Genomic DNA, 22,147 nt, shown 5'->3' on the forward strand with positions numbered 1-22,147 from the left:
CAGTATGATTTTCTTGGGGACCACCTCAGTCTGTATCAGTGGGAGACCTAATTATTAGAGTATTTAATTAAGAGTTTCTTTCAGGCACCTTTCAAAAAGCAATTTAACATTTAAAAATATTCACCTTATTTATATCTCTCGAACTGAAGAGTGAAGACATTTTGACAGTTGTCAAAAAGACCCAAATAGACCAACCATTACAAAAATTATTTTCATTTATTCAAGCCTTTAAAATAATTCATTTAATAGGATACTCACAGAGGTAATAAAATACATAATTTAATCAGCTTTTCAAACTCATTTAAAAATAGAGAGTTTTCATTTGAAAAAGCTCATCTATTTTTCTTCCCTCTAGCACATTAGGAAAAAAAAAAACCGCTCACAAGATACCACGTTGTATAGCGAGCCAGATTCTGTTTGACTTACGCATCTGGATCAACAGGGAGGAAAAAACTGCTTGCTGCAGCTGTTGGCATCCAGGCCCTTGACTTTGGGTGTCTTGAAATTATGATATGAATTCACAGTGTGCCTTTAATGAACCTGCCTGTTTTCCATTTGGTGAGGAAAGTATAGGAGGGACTTGACAGATAGATTGAAAAATCTTCCTTTTGCACTGTTGGAAGCATAGTCTTTGACCCTCCCTAGTGGGAAGATCGGTACCACCTCTCTACTAGCCTTTAAAAAATCCTCAGTTCCTTTTAATGTATTTGTCTAATGATGAAAAAATATAGAGGCCTTATTCAATTGTAAATGTGAACGTGGTATAAAAAGGCATAAATGCTACAACATTTAAACGCAGAATCCCTCCCCTTCGGTATTGGAAGAACTAAGTTTAGAGCTGATATTCATGTTCCTGTAATGTTGAGGGGCACCAGCTGGACCTGAACTCACACCAACCAAGTGCAAAAGGCCCTTGGAAACCAACGCATTGGAAAGGGAATGGGTGAGTTAGTGAAAATGTCTGAATAGCAAATGGAACTAGACCACTCTGAACTGAATTAAGGAGGTACCACATCTTGCTGTGGAATGAGGGAAAGGAGATTAAATTAGCCCCGTAATGGAGACACCCAACTGTCGGCCAGCTGCTTCCCCGTTGCCATGAGACTCCGCTGCCATTGGCCAAATCCTCTTTGCTTCCTCCTGTTAGACCGGCTCACAGAATCCCAGGGACTCACTTGGTGATGCTCTTCCCATTTCTGGGCCCTGGGCTTGTCCTCTTCTTCCTGAAACACTGTTTGATACTTACTCACTTCCCGCGTGGCCCCCTGACTTCATTCTTACCCGCTACTTTTGCACACCTAATTGACTCTTGTCTTGCATTGCAAGCAAGTTTTTGTTATCTGTGCTTTTCCATGTATTTCCCATGATCTCCCATGGAATGGAGTTCACCCACTAGAGCAGTCGAGTTTCTTCCAATACTTCTGTCTTTGTGTCTTCCACCACCTCCCTGCTCTATGTTGCCTACTGTGGGAGCTTTGCATGAACCAAATGGCTGTCATAGTAGCCAGTGTCACACAGGCAAGCCTAGAGGAAGTCTCTCTCCAGGGCTTGAAGAGCGGCCAAATTCAAGCCATTTGAAAGAATTCTGTTTTTCCTAAAAAGGTCAAGTGGGCATCATTGGACTCCCACGTCAGAGCAACGCTTATACAAAACCCTTGACGAGTTATGGGCTTGATTCTAATTTGGTTATTAAATTCTCAGTGTTTCTTATGTTGGGTTTAGTCTGAGGTTTGAGGATATTTTGGGGGCATATTCAAAGACAGAATATATATATATATATATATATATGTATAAATATTTGTCACATTAAGGATTTGGACCACCAGTCACATGGTACCAAAACCAATACATGAATTCAGTTCAAACTTAAATTTTCTCCTTAACGTTTTTTCTGCCAAATATCCCATCAAAACAAATAATTAAATATTGTTATAGCTGATGCGTATTCTTTAGAATTTTTCCTTTTGGTCCACTGGTGTGTGCTTTTCATCTGGTTGAAATCCTTCATTCTCCTTTTGGAATGATGACTCAGGGACTGGTTCATTGCCTTTGCCCTCTGGAAGTTCCATATTGTTTTTTCTGTAATATTTCTTGTATGCTATATAGACTAGAAAACAATACACAGCAGGTTAAGCAAATTTCATAATAATAAGCTGCAAACTTACTTTGGACAGTGATTATAATCTATGTCTCAAAAAGCAGTTGGCATTTTCTGTGGGCTGGAGGCTACTTAGAGAGCGTGATCACCATTCTTAGTTCCATGATCGCTCATGGTAAGAGGGGTGACTGCACTTCAGAAGGACCTAGCACACAGTTAAGGGCTATTTGCTCCCCTGATTTCTGCAGGCATAAGCCCTGTAGGTGGTACTCACCAATAACAACAACAGCAGACGTTTATTCTGTCCCTACTGTCTCCCAGTTATGCACTAGTCCTCAATAATATGCTACAAGCTAAGGGGTGTTGTCAGGACCTTGGTCTACTGGTCTGTGTTGGAGGACTTGAGCTGGAATAACTCTCTCCCAGCCTTCACTCTCTTTCCTATGATGGGGGAGCCTTGGCTGATGGGTGATTCTTCCATGAAGCTGCTAGTCTCTGGTGGCAGCCATTTCTCAGCATATATTTGAGGTCAGCTCACACCTGGACAGACTGGCCTGCAGTTGATGTGTGTATGCGTGTGCTACATGCACATGTAGGAAGCAGTGGAGAGGGACGGTATTACCAAGCCCATGTGGTCGTTGTTTTGAGCCATATTTTTTAATTAAGCTTGATCTATAATAAAAGGGCTATTTTGTTATCTAAATATCTGATTCTTTTTTCTTCCACTTCTCATCTGGTTCCAAAGTCTACAGGGGAAAAGAAAGTGTTTTTATTGGCACCTTCAGTTCCCAATACCTCACACTTAAACTTGGTATAATAATACTGTCTATCTCATAGGGCAACTGTGAGATAAAATGGTAAAGGGCCTAGCACAGCCCTGCGAGAGTAGTAAGTGCTGAGTAAACAGTAACTCTTGTGATGATACACAGCTGAGAGAGACAATAGCCTGCTTCCAAGGTCTTAATATGTCAAGGTCAATATCCCCTTGGTTGGTCTCTGCCCTTCTACTAATATATTAGTTTTGAAGCCACTGAGCTATTGACTCTATTGAATTGAGCTTGTGGTTAATTACAATATCCCAACACTTTTATTATAAACTGTTTTGAGCCGGGAATCCCTCAACTTATCACTGATTTTATTTAACCAAACTATTTATTTCCCTCCCTTCCTTCTTCCCTTCCTTCTTTCCTTTTCTTGTCCCCCAAAGTATTTAGACTTCTAATCCTTACACCAAAATATGTTTCCCGGCATTGCATATCCTTGTTTTCATTCTTGCTGCTAAAACTGTGGGAAAATACAAGAGCAATACTATTGCCCACTTTTCCATTATTCCTTCAGCTTATCTACTAATCCCTTTTGAATTAGTTATTTAACTAGTAAATCTATGTAATTGTCCTATCACCAATCTACTTTCTCTGGTTTGGCTAGTAGACACCACTAGTATTATTTGGGAAAATCCCACAGTGTACCAAACCTGGTACATCTCCATCATACAGGTAAACAAGGTAATTAGGCCGTGGAGCCCTCCCTCCTGTGCCAGTGATAAGTCAGTGGAACGTTTCTAATGGGTCCAGAGGGTCCTGTACTGGAAAGGACAACTCTGCTTCGAGAATGACATTCAAGATGATAGCACAGAGAGTGATTAACTCCTATGGGCCAGTTAAACATCTGTTGGAGCTAAGTGAAAAACCAAACCTCAGCCTATACAAAACTGTACCTCTGGTCATTGTGTCACTTAAGAGTCACATTATTTTTTCATTCACTTTCACTATACAATCCTCATTAAAATGCCACTAAGCTTTAAGAGGAAGTTTCTTTATTAAACCAACCCCCCCCCCAAAAAAAATCCCCAGAATTTGAAAATAAAGGTCAAATATGACCAGTACTTAGAAAACAAAATATAAAGAAAAGTTTCAAGTAGGTGAAAGCCAGCAGGTGGCAGGGGCTAATGGATCAAAGCTATATGCTACATTAGAGTGAAATTAAAAATCAAGTTGGCTATTCTTAGTACTTGAAATAAAGAACATGTTTGCTTCAACTATTTCAATTGTATGGTTATTATAAAAAATATATATATACACACATATATGCACATACATACATGTCTTCCAATATAACTTAGCCTGACAAACATCCCTTGTATACTAATTTTCTGATAAATATCCTACATATATACTAAGCATATCAAGATGATGATTTGAGAAAAATGACCAGTTCAGGGTTCCTGGAAGCAGGTAGGAAGGCACACTATAAAATGGTCCTAACAGGTTAATATGCTCCTTAATTACTGAGAAAAAGAAAGTCAGTGGAGAGAATCAACCTCCCTTACTTTTCACTTAAAAATACCCTTTGCTAGAACGTTTTGGTAAGATTATAATTTTTTTCATCAGCAGTCGGGAAGTCGTGATAATATTATCGGTGGCCTTTCCCACCTGTTGATTTCACTACCAGAAAAAGGGAATTAAAAAATGCCGTACTAGCAACTCCAGGATTTCTCAAAGAAGCACATCACAATGAAATGTGATGATCAGTGTTCCTTACGTGCTAAGAATATTGCTGCCATGATGAGCTGGAAGATGCTGTAGATGAGTGGGAAGGTGAATGTGAGGTTGAGCTCCTCGGTAGTGAAGGAGAGCTGGACGATGGTGGAGCACAGCTGTGTATTCTGCATCCCTGTTTCCAAAGCAACTGTTCGACACCTGAAAGAAATGTTCCGAGAACCTATGTTTTCATTGGTTTGTTTGGAGTGTACTTGTTTTGCTTTGTTATTGTATAACATTAAAAGCAGATATGTATGTGTTAGCATATGGTATTTGTCTTTCTCCTTCTGACTTAGTTCACTCTGTATGACAGACATGAAGAACCTAGGGGTAAGACAGGAATAAAGACACAGACCTACTAGAGAATGGACTTGAGGATATGGGGAGGGGGGAAGGGTAAGCTGTGACAAAGCGAGAGAGTGGCATGGACATATATACACTACCAAACGTAAAATAGATAGCTAGTGGGAAGCAGCCACATAGCACAGGGAGATAAGCTTGGTGCTTTGTGACCACCTAGAGGGGTGGGATAGGGAGGGTGGGAGGGAGGGAGACGCAAGAGGGAAGAGATATGGGAACATATGTATATGTATAACTGATTCACTTTGTTACAAAGCAGAAACTAACACACCAATGTAAAGCAATTATACTCCAATAAAGATGTTTAAAAAAAAAAAAAGCAGATATGAACGTAGAAAACTTACCCTTACCAAAGGGGATAGCGGGGGGTGGGGAGGGATAAATTAGGAGTTTGGGATTAATAGATACACAAACTATATATAAAATAGGTGAACAGCAAGGGGACCTACTGTCTAGAACAGGGAGCTATATTCAATATCTCGTAATAACCTATAAAGGAAAAGAATCTGAAAAATAATATGCATATGTGTATAACGATCACTTTGCTGTACACTTGAATCTAACACAACATTGTCAATTAAGCCTCAATTTAAAAAAATATTTACTCCGGAAAAAAAGCAGATATGAGAACAAGTACATGTGTATGTGCGTATACATATATCTGTTTTTAATGTATGTATTCACTATATAGTTTTATTTATATTAAACAAATATGTAACTCATTAACATATTATTAGATAATACATTATAATATAAATAAATGTTTTATCACTTTTTCTCTACATATACATAGATAAAATCTTGCTCTAGTCACCCTTATGATCATTATGATAATGAGAAAATGGACATAAACCTCTACAAAAGTTAAAAAGCTTTATGTAAACAAAAGCCGCTGTTACTGTTTTCTCCTTTTCAAATTAAAAAAATTGGGGATTATAATATTTTCTTGTCCAGAGGAACAAGGAACACCAATTAACTTATTTTGCCCTCTGAGCAGTGGAAGTATCTGTGTCATCTATTTCTATATGTGCATATATACACAGAGATTATTTATATTATATTTAGTATATGGATAGCATTTATTAATAAGCAATATATCCTTATTAAATACAATATTGATTAAATATTTCTTTATAAAATAAAATTAAATGTTGATTCCGATGCTCTAGTCAGAGAGGAAAGCCCATACACGCTAAAACAAGTTCTGATACCCAGCGCTTTGTGGATCATGAGTGCATCCTGTTTCTGGCCTGAGGAACCCTTGTGGATCACAAGGCCAACCTGGGTGCTTCGGCTGAAGTCACTTTGTTTGGAGAATAAGGACGCGTGACAATGGAAGAGGCCAACTTGCACCTGGGGGAATGGTCCAGGAGGATCTGAATAGAGGCAGTCAGTGTTTTCTTTCTGGGGGACTTGCATAATTTAGGGATGAATGAGTCTGTATAGAATGATATATTCAGAAATAGGGTAATGTTATTACAGGTGAGAAACTTTGAATCTGCATCAGTATGTACAGCTGTTGTAGGTTGAATTGTATTTTCCCAAATGCATATGCTGAAGTCCTAACCCTCAGTACCTCAGATTGTGCCCTTGTTTGGAAATAGGGTCACTAAAGATACGATTAGTTAAGACAAGGTGATTCAGATGCACCCTAATTCAATATGACTGGTGTCCTTATAAAAAGGGGAAGTTTGGACACAGAGACATGCACAGAAGGAAGGCAATGTGGAGAGAAATAGCTAGAAGATGGTCATCTACCAGCCAAGGAGAGAGGCTGGAACGGATCCCCTTTATCCCTCCGAAAGGGCCAATCCTGCTGACATTGATTTTGGACATCTAGCCTCCAGAACTGGGAGACACATTTCTGTTGTTTAAACCACTGTTTGTGGTGCTTTGTTACAGCAGCCCTAGCAAACAAATACAGCAGCTATTACAGAAGAAGATTGCTAGTCTGATTTACCAAAACACCATACCTGTGCCAGGACTGACCAGCTATTCTGGCCAGAAAAAACCCTAGGGAGTAACCGGCCAAGGGAAATAGGGTTCCTATAACCCAGAGTTTGGGCTCAATGATCCAGGCACTCTGGTACAGTACTCCTCCGACCACAGCTATGAGCACAATAAGCAAGATGCCTGTGATGGACCCAACCTGCAAGAAAGACATAAGCAGATGCAGCAATCGTGAGGCAATGCAAATCCAAATATTCTTGTCAGAGAAGAAGCCTAAGCATCTCTTTCTCTCTGGGAAAGTGAGAATAAGTGACCTTTCTGTGTAACCCTTGCCCGACGGCCGCGGTAGACCCACCAGAAATGCTGGGGCTTTTCCCACGGTTTAATCTTTAAGAAGCTTAACAGGACCAATTGAGAGTCCGTACTCAGCCTGAAGAAGATGTTCTAGTTGCAAATTATCCTTGTCAGAGAGGAAGAAAACCCACTCCAATAAGAACTAGAAGAGCTGGCTTCCAGATTCAAGTCCTCCTGCCTGCCTTCCTTAGGTCAATCATGAAACCTCTCTGAGTCGTAGATGTTTCATCTGTAATTGAGGATGAAATCTTACCTGAGTCACATTTTATGATTGTTATGATAATGAGAAAATGGAGATAAAATTCTATAAAAGTTAAAAAGGCATGGACAAACAAAACACTGTTATTGCTTTCTCCTTTTCACATTAAAAAAAAATCGGGGATGTTAACATTTTTTTTTCTGGTCCAGAGAAACAGAGGACACCAAGTGTCTTATTTTGCCCCCATGAGAAGTGGAATCTATCCATGTCTATATTTGTCTATATCATCTATATTGTCTATCTCCATCAGGTGGCTAGAATATAGTTGGTAAAACAGAATGAATTGTTGCTAATTATGTATATCATCATTTATATATATAGTTATATATTATTATTTTTATGTATATATAAATGTGTATATAAAATCTACCAATTGCCAGGTACAGATGGCCGTATAGATACAGGGATAAGAAAGATACGATTTCTTTTCTAAGACAGCTGTCTAGATATATTTTATAATACAAACCCACATAACAGAGATAAAAGCAAAGTGCCGTCGGTGTACAGAGTAGAATAAAACCAAGAGGTAAAGTTTGAATTGGGAATCTCAAAGCGCGGATAGAAACTTGCCCTGTGGTTGTGGTAAGACAATTCCTGTCTTACCCCTAGATTCAAGGGTGTTCTAGAAGAGTGGGCTGCATGTCGAATAACTTTAAGACCCTCTAGAAGGGGCTTTATAATACAGTGAGTAAAACCAGTTCAGTAGATGGAGAGACCCATCGCTGCAGTGCACACTCTGGGCCACTTGACCATGCTGCCTGTGGCATGGGACACTTACCTTAAGTATGATCTTGGCTTTATCGGGCCATCTGTGATTAATAAACATTCCAATGGAAACAGGAGCAATAAGAGCCACCAAAGATATACCTGCAGGTGACAGAGGGCAATTTGATCAACAGAATACAGCACAGGAAAGAGCAAAACGAGAGTAAGCGGCCCCAAAAAATGTTTAGGAGGTAGATCAGGCTCCCTTCCTGAATACACTAAATAATTTAAAAAACAACTCACCCCCCAAACTCTGCTTCTTTACCTACTCCAGTAAATAATTCAGTATTTCTGGTGGAAAATGGATAATATCGATGATATAAGTCCTTTCCCTAAATCCTGGATTAATTTTTTTTAGAGTTCTTTATGCTGCCAATCAATATCTTTTAGTTTCCATTTGTCAGAATCTTGGCTTATGTGGCCTTGGGATCTTGATATCCTAGGAAAAATACCTTTTCAAAGTATGTGTGTGTGTGTGTGTGTGTGTGTGTGTGCGCGCGTGCGTGCGCGCGTGTATTCTTGGGGTGTACAAAGATGATATTTAACATCTGTCTGTTACTTCACGGTAGTAGAAATAAAAGAAAAAAGTTCAGAATTCTCCAGGCATCCTGTGGCTAATGACTTCCGGTTAAGACTGACTTGGGTGATTCAGATCTGCGGCAGGGAAGTGAAAGAATAGGTTGAAAAAGCGTGCTTTAAATTTTCCGTGAGATAATAGATTTGTCGACCTCTCAAGTAATTATAATTCTTTGCAGGAATGTGCTCACCCAGCCAGATAAAAGAGTCATACTTCAGATTCTCTGCGTTAAACTTACTGCTGTTCCTGTGACCTGTGGTTTGTTTCTCCATGTTGTTTAACACTCATTTGTCCGGTGGCTGCTTTTATATAATATGGCACTAAACAACTTCTAACTTCTCACAGGCTGTTTCTTTTTCAAACATCCTTTTAAAGTAGTAGGAGAAAGTGGAATTGAAGAATGAAATTCTGAGAGTGGTTGTTGTCTGGTACTGGAGTAGATTGAACTAGGACTGGGAAATGGATTCTAGATTCCAGGGCTGTAAATATCAATTTAGAATGAATATAATAGTGATGAAGACATAATGTCTTTGTAGCCTTCTGGCCCTCCTGGGGATAGAAGGGTCTGCAATTACTTTTTCCCAGAAATTACTCAATGGGATTAAGTAATAGCTAAGGGTACCAAGAGCAGGAAAAGAAAAAAAAAAAATTTAGGGATGAAAGAGTAAGGAGAAAACGGTGGAATAAAGGAAATGAACAAGGTCACTGATACATGTACTGGTCAGAGCCCACAGAAGAATCCCCTTTGGGTATCCTTACATCCTGCTACTTTGGGAGGAGACTTCCTCCTCTGGGTGTCCAGACTGTTCCCTGAATGGATGTTTGTAGGCCTTAAAGGAAAGCCGTCTTGATACAAATTGGTTGCACTGCGGTCGCTTAAATCTAGGTGCCAATACTGTGATTGGAATGTGAGTGCGGTTAGGTTTTGGTAATGTATTTGTCATGGGTTGGATCTGTGCAAAGGCAGCCCAGCCCGTGTTCGGCCCCTCTCTGCTGAGTCGTAATCTCTTGGGGGCAGCCCAGGGCTACCAGATAAACACACAAGCGGGACCAGTGGCCAAAGGTAATGGCAGAATTGCATTTCCCCTCTTGACCAGACGAGACCGGATAAAGATTTTCCGGGACTCAACGTTGGCTGGAAAAGACACTCTTTGCCCTTCATCCCACTCAGAGTGTGTGACTCCCCCCTGGAATTCTTTACTCTCCAGAGGCCTAGAGATTTGTGTTTCTTATTCCCCACGTGCCTGAGCTCTCTGTGGCAAATGCCTGTCCTTCGAGACGAGAGAGCATCGCTTTCAGTTGCACTGTTCGAACCATAGCTTGGTCTGTAATCAAGGTTACACGGCAGGTACAGGAGGGAAGAAAGAGACAAAGAAAAAAGAAGAAAAGCGAGTGGGAAACAGAGTCGCGGAGTAGAACTTGGAGCCAGACAGACTCGGAGCTGAACCTTATTCGCAAACTGTGAGAACCAGGTGAATCATTTAAGCCTCCCAGCCTCAGTTTCCTCATTTGTGAAGTGGCCAGAATTATGTCTAATGCATGGTGCAGTTGTGAGAATCAGATGGGGAAGTGGATACATGGGTTGTGGTCCTAGACATGCAGGGGATGGAAGAGGTGGCATGGGAGCTTTCTGCAGTGTTTGCAGTGGTACCAGCTGCGCAAGCTGCCTCCCTCCTCCATCCAGATGTCACCATCTGAAGGGGCTCAGGGGGTGTTTATTGAATCATCAGAACGTGATGAGCACCGTACGGAAACTGGGCCCAATAGGCCGGCCAACGGAGCAGAGTGGAGAGCAGGCCGAGGGTTATTTCCAGCTCCCTGGTCATCTTGGACAAATTAAACACATACCCCGAGCCTTACTTAATTGCCTCATTGAAAAGTATCAAAAACATCTTGTGAATTAATCAGGTTGTGTGTTTTCTACATTAAAGGGTAGCAAGATGGTTAGGTTGGAAAAAGGACAAGGACAAAATGGTGACTAAGCAGAGTTAATACTTTTGTTTTTTCAAACTCTCATTTTAAAACTTTTTATCTTTTCCTCTTCACTTCTCTCTCCTTCTGTTTTCTTTTTTCTTTTCTTTTTGCCCTTTATGCCTTGTAGGATGACCTTTTCCTCCTTTCAGGTACTAATGACTCACTTTCTCTTCTTTTCAAAATTTATTCACATTGAAGAAGGTGCTATCAGTCATTCACACTGTAGTTAGAATTTCCCAATATCGCCATGGGGCATTTTCCAGGAGGGAATGACTATCAAGAGGAGACTATTTTAAGGCTTACATTTTTTTCTTCAACGACAAATAATATAGAATTAAAACTCCTCATTCAGCAGACACGTTCTGTGAGAGGCCTACAGTGCACACCACTCAAGCAGACTGCGCTCTTTTCCTTGAAGGAAGGTGTCCTCCCAGGGAGCAGACGGAGAGTTGAGCAGCATGAGGCACAGGCAGGTGGCTGTACAGGGTCACCCTAAAGCCTGCTTGCAGGAGATGACATCTGATAGGAAGGAGCTCCCTGGGGTCTGTAGAAGGACCACGTGAGGAGAAATCCCACACTGAACAAGGTGTGCCAGAAAGGACCACTTTTTTGTATGTGTGGGGAGGATGTCTAATGGCCATGGTAGGAATAGAGTAGACTCTGTGAGAAAATATTGCAAAACAGATTGTCCCCTGTGAGTGTTCCAGAGTTTGTTCTAACTCAGTTGTGTAGACCCGAATCATGTTTTTATCACAGAAACAGTTTTTCTTAGAAATGGAAGCCATCCAGCCCAGCTTCCCGTGTCAACAGGAATCCTGTTTACAAACATCTTTCTGAGGCACTGTTCAGTCTTTGCTCACATGTTCCCTTCCACGGGACCCCTGCACCTCTTTGAGGCAGCCCATCAGGGAGACACTGGTCTGCAAGGTCAGCTGAAAAAAGACTGTTTAGCATGTCAAGTAGCTGGCCATTGGTACTGAGGTACTAGTTCACTTACATCTCATCTTTGATTACCGTGGTTCTAGCGGATGCTTGGTTTGGGTAGACCAGGAACTGTCTTGTCCTGCCCTTGACCCCATGTTCCACCAATGACTTAACCTCCCACCAATATCTGTTCTCCCAGAAACAGGAAATAAAGCCCTTTGGGGCTGGGGGTGACCATCTGGGAGCTGAGTGGAGACAGAGATATAACTTGCACATTTGACTCCCAGGGCCTGGTACACAAGCTGGGCCAGTAGATCAACTTCTGAATCACGACGTGGTTCCCAGTGGAGGGTTATAAATAGTGTGTTTCTCATGGAACTCACTATTTATATGTGGAGGGTTCTCATGGCCATTGCTTACCGGGTGCCCTATTTTGAAACCATAAATAGAATGCTTTTTGTATTTGTTCAATATGAGTGTTCCGGAGCGCCCTGGACCCGTTGTGCCCTGGGATAAGGGAAGGACAGAGCCTCCTGTGCGTCGGCAGCCCCAGCCTCCTCAGGTCCACACGGCTGTGTACGGGGGTCCATTCCGTCAGCCCCCTCCCTGGTGATTTCAGTGGAGGACAAAACCAGTTCTCCCACGGCGTCAAGCTTTAGAATTCACATGCGGCCAGTCCTCATTCAAACGCAGGCGAGACTTGTCCTGAAATCCTAACTGGGCACAAACTACTGCTGGTGTGAGAAGTAAGGTCTAGCTGGGTCTGAGCCTGGCCCGAGGATCTACCCAGGGACAAGCAGAGGGGAGGAGGGCCGGGTTAAGCAATCTGGTGGAGGAATGACTTACCTATTTTATCATAGGGAATTATGATTATCCCAGAGTCGACCCACATTTTGGTATAGATTAAGAGGCACAGCGGCATCATCCCCAGGGCAAGCAGCGTGGAGCATGTGGTCATGCTGATGCTGAAAGGAAACGGGCAGGGTGATACAGCCAACTGGGTTTTCTACGGGAGAGGTTGTTTCATTTTTCGGTGCGTGATTAGAAAGTCCTGCCAAAGACCCTCCGCCGGCAGCACCATCCGGTCCGATGGACAGAAATACACATGTACCCTGGTCTGTGCGGGGCCACACCGGGGAAAAGATGGTGAGATCTGTATTTCGTGTCTTTCTACTTTGTCTTGTGCCACCCCTCCCTCCCCATTGGTTCTCAAGGATCAGAGAAGATATTTTGTGACTGTATAAACTCATTGTTAAAACAAGGTACAAGGTGCTTGGACATGCCACCCTTCGAACCTCCAATCAGAGAACAGCAGACACATTTATACCCGCCAAGACGTCAGGGGCTTTGCTCTGTCTGCTCGGGGTGAGACGGGCCTCCGTGGCCCCTGGAGGAGAATGCACGTCCAAGGGAGGAAGCCTCAATGTCTTTCCTTAAAGCAGACAAATTACTCCCCTAACGCCCGAAGCTTGAGAGAAGGAGAGGAAGCTGACTTCAAAAACCAAGGAAAACATGCAAGCAGGCAGGGTGGGCCTGGGTTCTAGTTCTGCTAAGAAATTTAGCAGATGGTGCCCAGTAGCACCAGGGTCTGGTAGCGCTCCTCCTGAAGCATCAGTGTTTGAGTGAGTGGACACGGTTGAGCAAGTGGACTTTGGCTTTGGAGTGGAGGGCATGGAATGATGCTATTTTTAGCACTACTGCAGTGGATGGAGGAGAGGTTTTGGGTAGCGGGTCTTTTGGTCCCTGAAAAGTGCCCTGTGTATGGGGGCATATTCTCTTCCTGGGAAACGGAGCCCTTAAACGGCTGGGCCAGACACCGGCTGGCTTGGAAGCAGGCGTGGCCACGTTTATGACTATGGGTAATTTACTTGAGTTCCCTTTGCCAGTTTCCTTATCTGTGAAATGAAGAAAATCGTAATCATCACTACCTCACAGGCTGTGAGGACTAAGGGACCCAATGAGTCCAGTACTTAGAATAACGCAAGGCGCTCATTAAAAGCCAGTTAACTGTAACCCTAACCCTAACCCTATCCAGCCATTGTGTGTGTGTGTGTGTCTCTGTTGTGTTTCAGCATAATACAGAATCAGGAAGCTAGAGAGATTTTTCTGAAAGGCCCTTTCTCTAATAGCCGTAGCACTATCAGAGTAGTAAGTTCTTAAAGGAATTGTATGTGGACTTCAAGGAAGTATTAAGTTATTTACAACACCTGCCTCCCCTCCGGAAAAACAACCCAAAACCACAAACCACCCTACACATTGCTAAGGAAAACAGCTGGAGGTGAGGAAGCTTGTTTCATTGCATCTAACTAAGCAGTTTTGGCAAAATGAAGGATGGGGTGGTGTTTATCCGGCGGCTTACCTTGCATAATAATCATTTTTTTAAAAACCAGAATGAAGTCGCTTAAGACATGTTTAAAGGATTTAGAAAAAAATACTTGTCTTAGTAGAGCTAAAATTGTGTAACAATAACCAGTGCTGGGGATGTATGTAAAGCATTGCCAAGAAGTTCGATCTGTTATGGTGACACGTTAACTTAATTTAGATATGCAATAGGATGCTAAAGGCAGAGTTCCACACCAGAATAAGAAGTTAATTTGTTACGAATAGTGCTTTGTCCTACTTATAAGTAAGATCCTGGAGTTTGATTTTCCCCTCTCTCTCTTCCTTTGCCATTCTCTTTTTCATCTTTTATTTAAAGAAATAAATTAGGATGGATTTAAAGTTATCCCCATAATAAAATTACTTTTATTCCAGTGCATCCAATATGCTTTCCAGAGTGGAGATGATGGGATGGGGGTGGAGAAGGGGGCAGTGTTCATTACCTGCATCACAATGAAGAGATGGCTGACCATTTTTTGTTTTAAACCATGAGAACAACTGTTAGAAGGAAGTCTGCTCCTCCCCTTGTTTTTCTTTCAAATTTCCTTCTGAAAGCTTCAATTCTGTCTCATTGCTAAGACAACTTATGAAGTTGTGTCCTGGCTTGAGTTTGGCAAGAATGGTTCCTTAAAGCCCACGAGAAGCGACAAAACAGGAGTTGGAGAAGGGAGTGGTTCAGATTTAGTGGCCACCTTGACCATGAGATGCTGCAGAGAGGCAAGAGAAAAGATGGCCAGAGCCACTCAAAATGAGATGAAAACCAACTCAGATAAACGATTTTAAGGAACAATGTAGGAGAATAAATTAGCAAGGAAAAATCATTTTACATAAAAAATTTGAAGTTCTACAAAGAGCAAAGATGTCAACAATGGAAACACTATACCCTGCATTTATATTGGAATAAGAGAAAACATCAGAAAAAAATCTCTTGGTTTAAATTCTTTCCTTAGTCCTATTCATTGCCAGGGAGAATAGTTTTCCTTCTTTTTTCTTTTCGGAAGCAATAAATGAGAATTCAGTGAATGTTGAGGAATTTGGTGAAGTCCGTGATAAGGAATGCAAAGATTATAATCATATTAGAAATGAAACACCAAGTTTGAAAGATCAAAAGAAGTGTATACAGGTGGGGCTAGAAGGCGGAGACATGATGATTGTTAGAAATAGTGTTGAACAGAGGTTAAGAGTCCGGACAGGGCTAAGTGAATAGGTCTGGATTCCGATTCTGACTCTCACGTGTACTGACTATGACCTCTGTCAAGGATAGGAGCCTTAATTTTATCATCTATTAAATGCAGAAAATAATAGTACTAACCTCAGAGGATTAGTTTGAGGATTAAAATACACCTAGAGGACTTATACTGTGAGTGGCCCCTAACAGTGTCCACTAAATGTTAGCTAGTAAATAAAAAGAAATGCTGCAGAGCAAAACAAAGCTTGGTTCCTCTGAGGGAAAATAAAGGGGAATTCAAATAGTGTTGGATTAATTCTTAGATTAGAGAGGAGCTGGACATTTGTGTCATTGAAATGGGAAGAACTGCTTTGAATTTGTGATAAGCCAGAGGGTCAGGGATTTTGAACAACTAAAATAACAGTGAACACAAAGTTGGAAGATGAAAAATGTAACAACATTTGGCAAAAGAACAAAGGTTGTAGTAAGAAAACTTAGAAACTCTTAAATCTAGAAAATAATCAAAGGGAGTGTAGACAGTGCATAGCAGTGAAGGAATTGGGGGAACCTGAAGAAAGGATGCAGAGGCAGGGATTCCCCAAAGAAGAAGTCAGAGAAAGGAAAATGGATTCCACATGTAAGCGATATCATATGATATTTGTCTTTCAGTGTCTGACTTACTTCGCTCAGTATGACAATCTCTAGAAAGGATTCAAATGAACTTATTTATGAAAAAGAAGTAGAGTCATGGATGTAGAAAACAAACTTAGGGTTACCAGGGGTTAAGGGGTTGGGGAGGGATAAATTGGGAGATCGGGACTGACATATCCACACGAGTATATATAAAATAGATAACTAATAGGGACCTACTGTGTAGTACAGGGAACTCCACTCAATCCTCTGTATGGGAAGAGAATCCAAAGAAAAAAAGTGGATATATGTGTATGTATAACTGATTCACTTTGCTGTACACCTTAAACTAACACAACATTGTAAATCAACTCTACTCCAACAAAAATTTAAAAAAATAAAGAAAGGAAAATCCTTGTGTGGTGTGACCGAGGCCATTGCTAAAGAAAGGAAACATTAAAAAGTGGGGAGTCTTTGGGTATACAGAAGACACAAGGGGGTGGAAGCCTCTGTGTTTGTTCCCCAAACTGTGGGCCACCAGCAAATTCACCTGAGAGCACCACCTTCCTTTCTCCCTGAGACATTTTTTTCATAACGCGCCCACGGCAGAGCTAGAACAGGTGAAAATACTTGTTCACGGATCAGATTCCCACAACTTTCTAGGCTGGAGTGGTCTAAGAAGGAGCTGAAATATTACTTGCTGTATTACAATGAGCAAGGATTCCATTAGTAAGGTCTGCTTTTTTTGCTGTGTGTGTGTGTGTGTGTGTGTGTGTGTGTGTGTGTGTCTGTGTGTGTGTCTGTGTGTGTGTGTGTGTCTGTGTCTGTGTGTGTGTGTGTATCTGTGTCTGTGTTTGTGTTGAAGTCACCAGAGACTGCAGAATGCAATGGTTTCCCAGGTTTGGGAAGAGATGACAGCGTGAAGGGGAGATGATTCAGTTTCTCCCAGGAACCACATCCAGGAAGTTAAAGCCAGATGGAGTTGTTTTGCCGGTGTTATATGGTATCTGCTCAACTAGTGCAGATACCTGTTGGTATAAACAGTCATGTCTTCGCTGCCATTGCTAGAGTTCAAGTGGAAATGGAGAAGGTAAAGTTCCAAGAGGACAGAATCGGAAATATAAAGGGTAGATAGAATTGTATCTACATAAATGATCATGAGACTTTAGTTATCCACTGCTCACTCCAGAAGAATAAAAAGTGTTGGAAAACTGTTTCCCAATAGCTGAGGTGTCACTTTCTTAATTTGCTCTGAAGAAATATTTCAACAGTTTTTCCTCTAACATATGCAATGCATAATGTCATGATCTTCCTAGAGGCATAATTTAACGTCCTTTCAGTGATCATGGGTTATCGTTATTACTTGTTCCACTAAAATGTGGTGATGTCTTCTGGGTGATACGCTTACAGAGCTGTGTGTCCCTAAAATAGTGATGCAGAGCTGCTGTGCTTTCTGACTTAGCTTCTTCTCTTTGGAGGCATTTTGATCTTTTCCTTTGCAGTCAGGCTTTTGGGGCCACTGGCTGCTGTGGGACATAGGCCTGCCCCTTCTAACAACTTGCTCCACCCTACTTCTTGTTTTTCATCCTCTGTGCTGGGAAAAAGTTTTAGAGCTTTACAATCGGGAGAGTAAGTGGGTGCTGTGTGAGGAACGTCTATGAGATGAAGAATGATTTACTTTGGGTGTGCAGAGTCTTTCACTGGGTCTTGTTTGAGTTCCGGATAGGTGAAGTTGCTAGAGAGGTGATGACTGCACTGGATGTGTGCTGGTGTTGTTTACAAGACAAGGGAGATCTGTGGAGTGCGCACTTTCTAGAATGAAAATTAACAATTTTCAGTGGCACGTGTCCCATTAGAGGAGCTGCTGAAGGATTCACCTATACTGATTCAGCTGGGGGTTTTCCACCAAGGTTTCAAATTCTAATTCTGGTTCTTACGTCTTACAGGCATTGTTATGTGAGGGAGATAAGATTACATAATCATCTCCTGTTTCCAGAGAAACAAGATTTCCTTAAAACCACAGGAAAGTGTAACTTGGAGTTTGTAGGTTAGGTTTTTACAGTTTCAGCCCCCGGAAGGGAATCTGCCCCAGTAGCTGCTCAGCTCAGCATCACACACACTTTTCTGTCTTACAGAATGATGACACGTGTGGCATTTCGTGGAGGCACAAGACTCTCCTGTTTTCTTAAAAAGTTACAAATATTATGTAAAAGATGTTTGGTGGCAAAGTCCTGTATTCAGTTCAGTTCACTCCCCTCAACTTGCCTGTAGAATTTTAACCCTGTGCTTTCACCCAGGTCACACCAAGTTGAAATCTAGCAAGGCCTTATCTCTGTAGGGTGGTTCACAGATTAACTAAACCTGAAGCGCACTTGCCATCCTTTGCTCCTCACAAGACTTTCCTTAGAAAAAAAATCCATTGCAAGGAAGAGATGGTATTTCCTTATGGGAGAGAGATGTCACGTGAAGGTATATTGTTTGTATGGCTTTTCTAAAGCTTCTGGAGAAATCCTCACCAGCCGGGCTCAGGTGGCAGGCTTCCAGTTGCCCACTAGGCACTGGATCAACCTGGAATCCAGTCTGACATTTTGCTCTGGTTACATTTCTACACATGAGCTTCTTGCTTCGGAGTGTTATAACGTGATGCACAGAGCCCATTGCCTACTGTACAGTATTTAATAAGCACTCGTTACACTGACACCTGGCAGGTTTGCAGAAAGGCATACCTTTCACAGGAAATGAGGAATGGTGAGGGAAGGAAAAAGACATTTGTCTATTCAACTTGCAGCGTTAAAATTCTTGGTGTCCTTGCATTACTGCTTTGTCTTATTCCTATTACTTTTTTTTTTTTTTTCCAATGCTAGTTCAGACTGGCACAGGATGAATTGGGCAAGCATTGCAATTTAGATTACTCTGTGGGAAGCAGAGAAACCACTTTCTGTTTATTTTATAGGAAGGTAAGCATAATTTTAAAAAAGCTGTTGTAGAGGTTTTCTTTTCTTTTCTTTTGTTTAATGCCAGTAGAAGTGAAGCAAATGTACAAAATCTTTCTTACACCTTATACCAAGAAAAAGCTTGTCCAAAAAACTGGCTGTGCTTGGCCATTGTCTCATCCTAGGGTCTAACTTTTAATGAACAACTTAGTTTCACGATTGCATTCAAAGCTCCTGATCACCACAAAGAAAGTGTTTCTTGTTTTTCTTTTTTTCTGATACCAACAAGGAAAACTTTCTCAGCTGCAGCTTGTGGCTTGGAAAGGATTTCTTTTTTGAAAAACTTTGACTTTTTTCCCAAAGAGAAACAGCAATTATACAACTCCTTGTTAACTGAGTTAGATTTTAAAACGCAAACACAAAAGAGAACCCCTAAATTCGCAGAGCTAAGCAGCTGCATAGGAAGGCGAGTAAAGGCATTTCGTCTCCTGTTTCAATTCTTAGCTGGACCCTAGATCAGTGGCAGATCAGACGGCCATTCACAACGCCACAGGCTTCTGAGAAGATTAATTCAAGGTGATTGCAGTACTGGGAGGTTTAGATATCTTACCTCAGGTCCATGTCGCCATCAACCCAATAGGCCAAGATGTTGGAGGTGGTTCCTCCCGGACAGCATCCCATGATGAGCACCACTACAGCTTGGATGGGGAGGATGTCAAAGGTCACTGAGAGGATGAATCCTGTGAGGGGCATGATTCCAAACTGACAGAGGAAGCCAACACATATGCCCCATGGCCGCTTTATGTGCCCTAGGAATTTCTCGATTTCCACATTGCATCCCATGGAGAACATCACCAGAGACAACAGGATGGTCAAGACCGTGCTCAGGACCACACTTAGAGTGGTGTTGAAATCATCCTCCGGCAGCACACAGGACGCGCCATCGCAGACTGTTGCGTTGGCCAAACAGACCGTTGAATTATTCATTGCTGGCTTTTCTGCTCAAATTCTCACAGAAGTCCACAGAAGCGCTTGTCCTCTACTCCTCACTAGATGAGGACTGTCTACTCCAACTGCATCAAACTTTTAAACCCTTTTTAAACATATGTCACCTGGTGTCTCCTTCAAAAGCCACCTCAGAGAGGCAATAAAAAACAATAAATGCTAGTATGTCAGTTTCGAGAGGTAACCTTACAACACAGCACAAATTATGGATCATAAAAGTCCTGCCAAATTATTGGTCCAGACAGAGAATTCTAATTAATCATTTATTGACATGATAATGAACTGTGCCATATAAAAAGAGCTGTGTTAATGTTTAATGCTGGGAAGCTTTGTTCAATAATCTCAGTTAAATGACGCTTAAAATCAACTCCGACTATTACAGAACATTGTAGGGGTTAAGCCGCAGGAAAGCATCTCCTTGCAATGGGGGCGATTGGGTCCTGAGAAGTCCAGTGCCTTGTGACAAATCAAATTGCCGATTAGTATCAGACTCTGAGCTGGAACCCAGGCCATCAATTTACTCCCCTACTAGTTTTCCTACTGTATTATTCTGTCTGTGTGTATTGGTCTGTAGTGTGCATAAAGAATATTTACGTTTGAGAAACTTGTAGGGTTTTGATGCAAACCTATGGGAGAGTAGCATGCAGGAGGGTAGGATGCTTTCTGTACTGTCTGGTGGGAAGGCGGCCAGGAAAGCCCCCCTCAGTTACTTACACACACAATTATGTATGTGTTGCCATGGTAACAAAGTGCTGCATAGCAAGAGACAATACAATTATTTGGAGGGATGAACCTCAGAGGATTAGGTCAAAGTGATGGGAGCTCTTTGTGCTTGACATCAGGAATGGAAATTAGAAATTTTTTTTGCGGTGGGGGGGGAATCTGAGGTTCCAAGGGAGGTTGATTTCTGTGCATGTCAAATGGTCAAACGTATTATGAGCAGAAAGCTGTCCTCAGCATATAAGGAAGATAAAAAAGAAGTAGAGGAGAGATTCTTCCTATTCTTAGGAGTTTATAATCCAATTTTTGGGTCAGGATGCGGCATAAGAATAAAATTGAATATTTGGGGCTCCCCTGGTGGCGCAGTGGTTGAGAGTCTGTCGCCGATGCAGGGGACACGGGTTCGTGCCCCGGTCCGGGAAGATCCCACATGCCGCGGAGCGGCTGGGCCTGTGAGCCATGGCCGCTGGGCCTGTGCGTCCGGAGACTGTGCTCTGCAACGGGAGAGGCCACAACAGTTAGAGGCCTGCGTACCGCAAAAAAACAAAACAAAGCAAAACAAAACAAAGCAAAACAAAACAAATTGAATATTTGGATCATGATTCACAATTTATAGGACAAATTCTAATTTATTATTCAGTTTAATCACCTTAAATAGGGTTAGCATCCCCATTTCACAGATGAGGACTTGAGAGCCTAGGAAATGAAGCGCTTTATTCAAGGTTACCCAGCAGATAACTGGAAATACTGGAACTCAGTCTGGCTTGGAGGCGATTGAGAGAAATACCTTAGAAAGGAGCTGCTCCAAACTCAGCGTGCTCACAGCTCCCGGGTGGGTCTTGTTAAAAGGCAGATTCTGAATCTGGAAGTCTGGGGTGGGCCTCAGGCGTCCGCGTTTCTGACAAGCTCACAGGTCACGGTGACGATGCTGACCCAGGGACCACACTGGTCTCAGGATACTGACATCAGGGTGACCCTAAGTGCACCCAAGCTGGTAAAAATTGAATTTACTGGTCACTTACTTACTGAAGAACTTCCTGAAAACAGCGTTTCCAGAGCAACTTGATTCCATAACTTGAATGAACATGAGCTATGGGCAGCAGGGGGGCCACCAAGCAAAGGAGCCAATTGAGCCAAAAGCCTCAGCCCCTGGGGTCCCTGACGATGGCCTCTTCATCTTGGATTAAGCTGCTGGGAAAACCTTGAGTCCCGTCCACAAAGGGTGACAGTGACTCACGCTCACTGCTGGTGCAGCCCCCTGTCCCAGGAGCACTCTTCCTCAGCTGCCTTCCCCGCATGGGTGGGCTGCCATCAGCTCTGCCTGACTGCTTGCTAGATCCTGGAGATCCTCTGTCTCTCCCATCACCCTTCTCACTCCCACAGCTAAATGATTAGCTAGCTCGTTCCCGTCAGGGCTCCCTTCCCACTCCTAGGCGTGGAGTGACTTGGCCCTGCCCTGCTGGCTGGCTCCAAGCATCTCCTGATCTCTGACCCACTTCTTGGCGCACGTG

The 22,147-nt window shown here is 42.2% G+C and overlaps 1 protein-coding gene across 1 annotated transcript; it reads right to left on the reverse strand.

Annotated features, from left to right (window-relative positions):
* Positions 1-1,949: 1,949 nt before the first annotated feature.
* SLC10A2 (solute carrier family 10 member 2) lies at positions 1,950-19,898 on the reverse strand. The gene is made up of 6 exons (XM_004319994.4): positions 19,522-19,898; positions 12,648-12,766; positions 8,340-8,428; positions 6,972-7,147; positions 4,640-4,797; positions 1,950-2,107 (listed from the first exon to the last, which is right to left on the reverse strand). Exons 1-6 carry the CDS (start codon positions 19,896-19,898, stop codon positions 1,950-1,952), a joined length of 1,077 nt encoding a protein of 358 aa, XP_004320042.3.
* Positions 19,899-22,147: the final 2,249 nt, after the last annotated feature.

This window comes from Tursiops truncatus, chromosome 18 (assembly GCF_011762595.2).
Source record: "Tursiops truncatus isolate mTurTru1 chromosome 18, mTurTru1.mat.Y, whole genome shotgun sequence".
Taxonomy (NCBI): domain Eukaryota; kingdom Metazoa; phylum Chordata; class Mammalia; order Artiodactyla; family Delphinidae; genus Tursiops; species Tursiops truncatus.

Coding starts and splice junctions, on each gene's coding strand:
- SLC10A2 (XM_004319994.4), bottom strand. CDS start 19,898: ATGAATAATTCAACGGTCTGTTTGGCCAACGCAACAGTCTGCGATGGC. Junction 12,767..19,521: donor GATGGCGACATGGACCTGAG/GTAAGATATCTA, acceptor GTTTCCTTTCAG/CATCAGCATGACCACATGCT. Junction 4,798..6,971: donor GCTGGTCAGTCCTGGCACAG/GTATGGTGTTTT, acceptor CATTTCTTTCAG/GTGTCGAACAGTTGCTTTGG.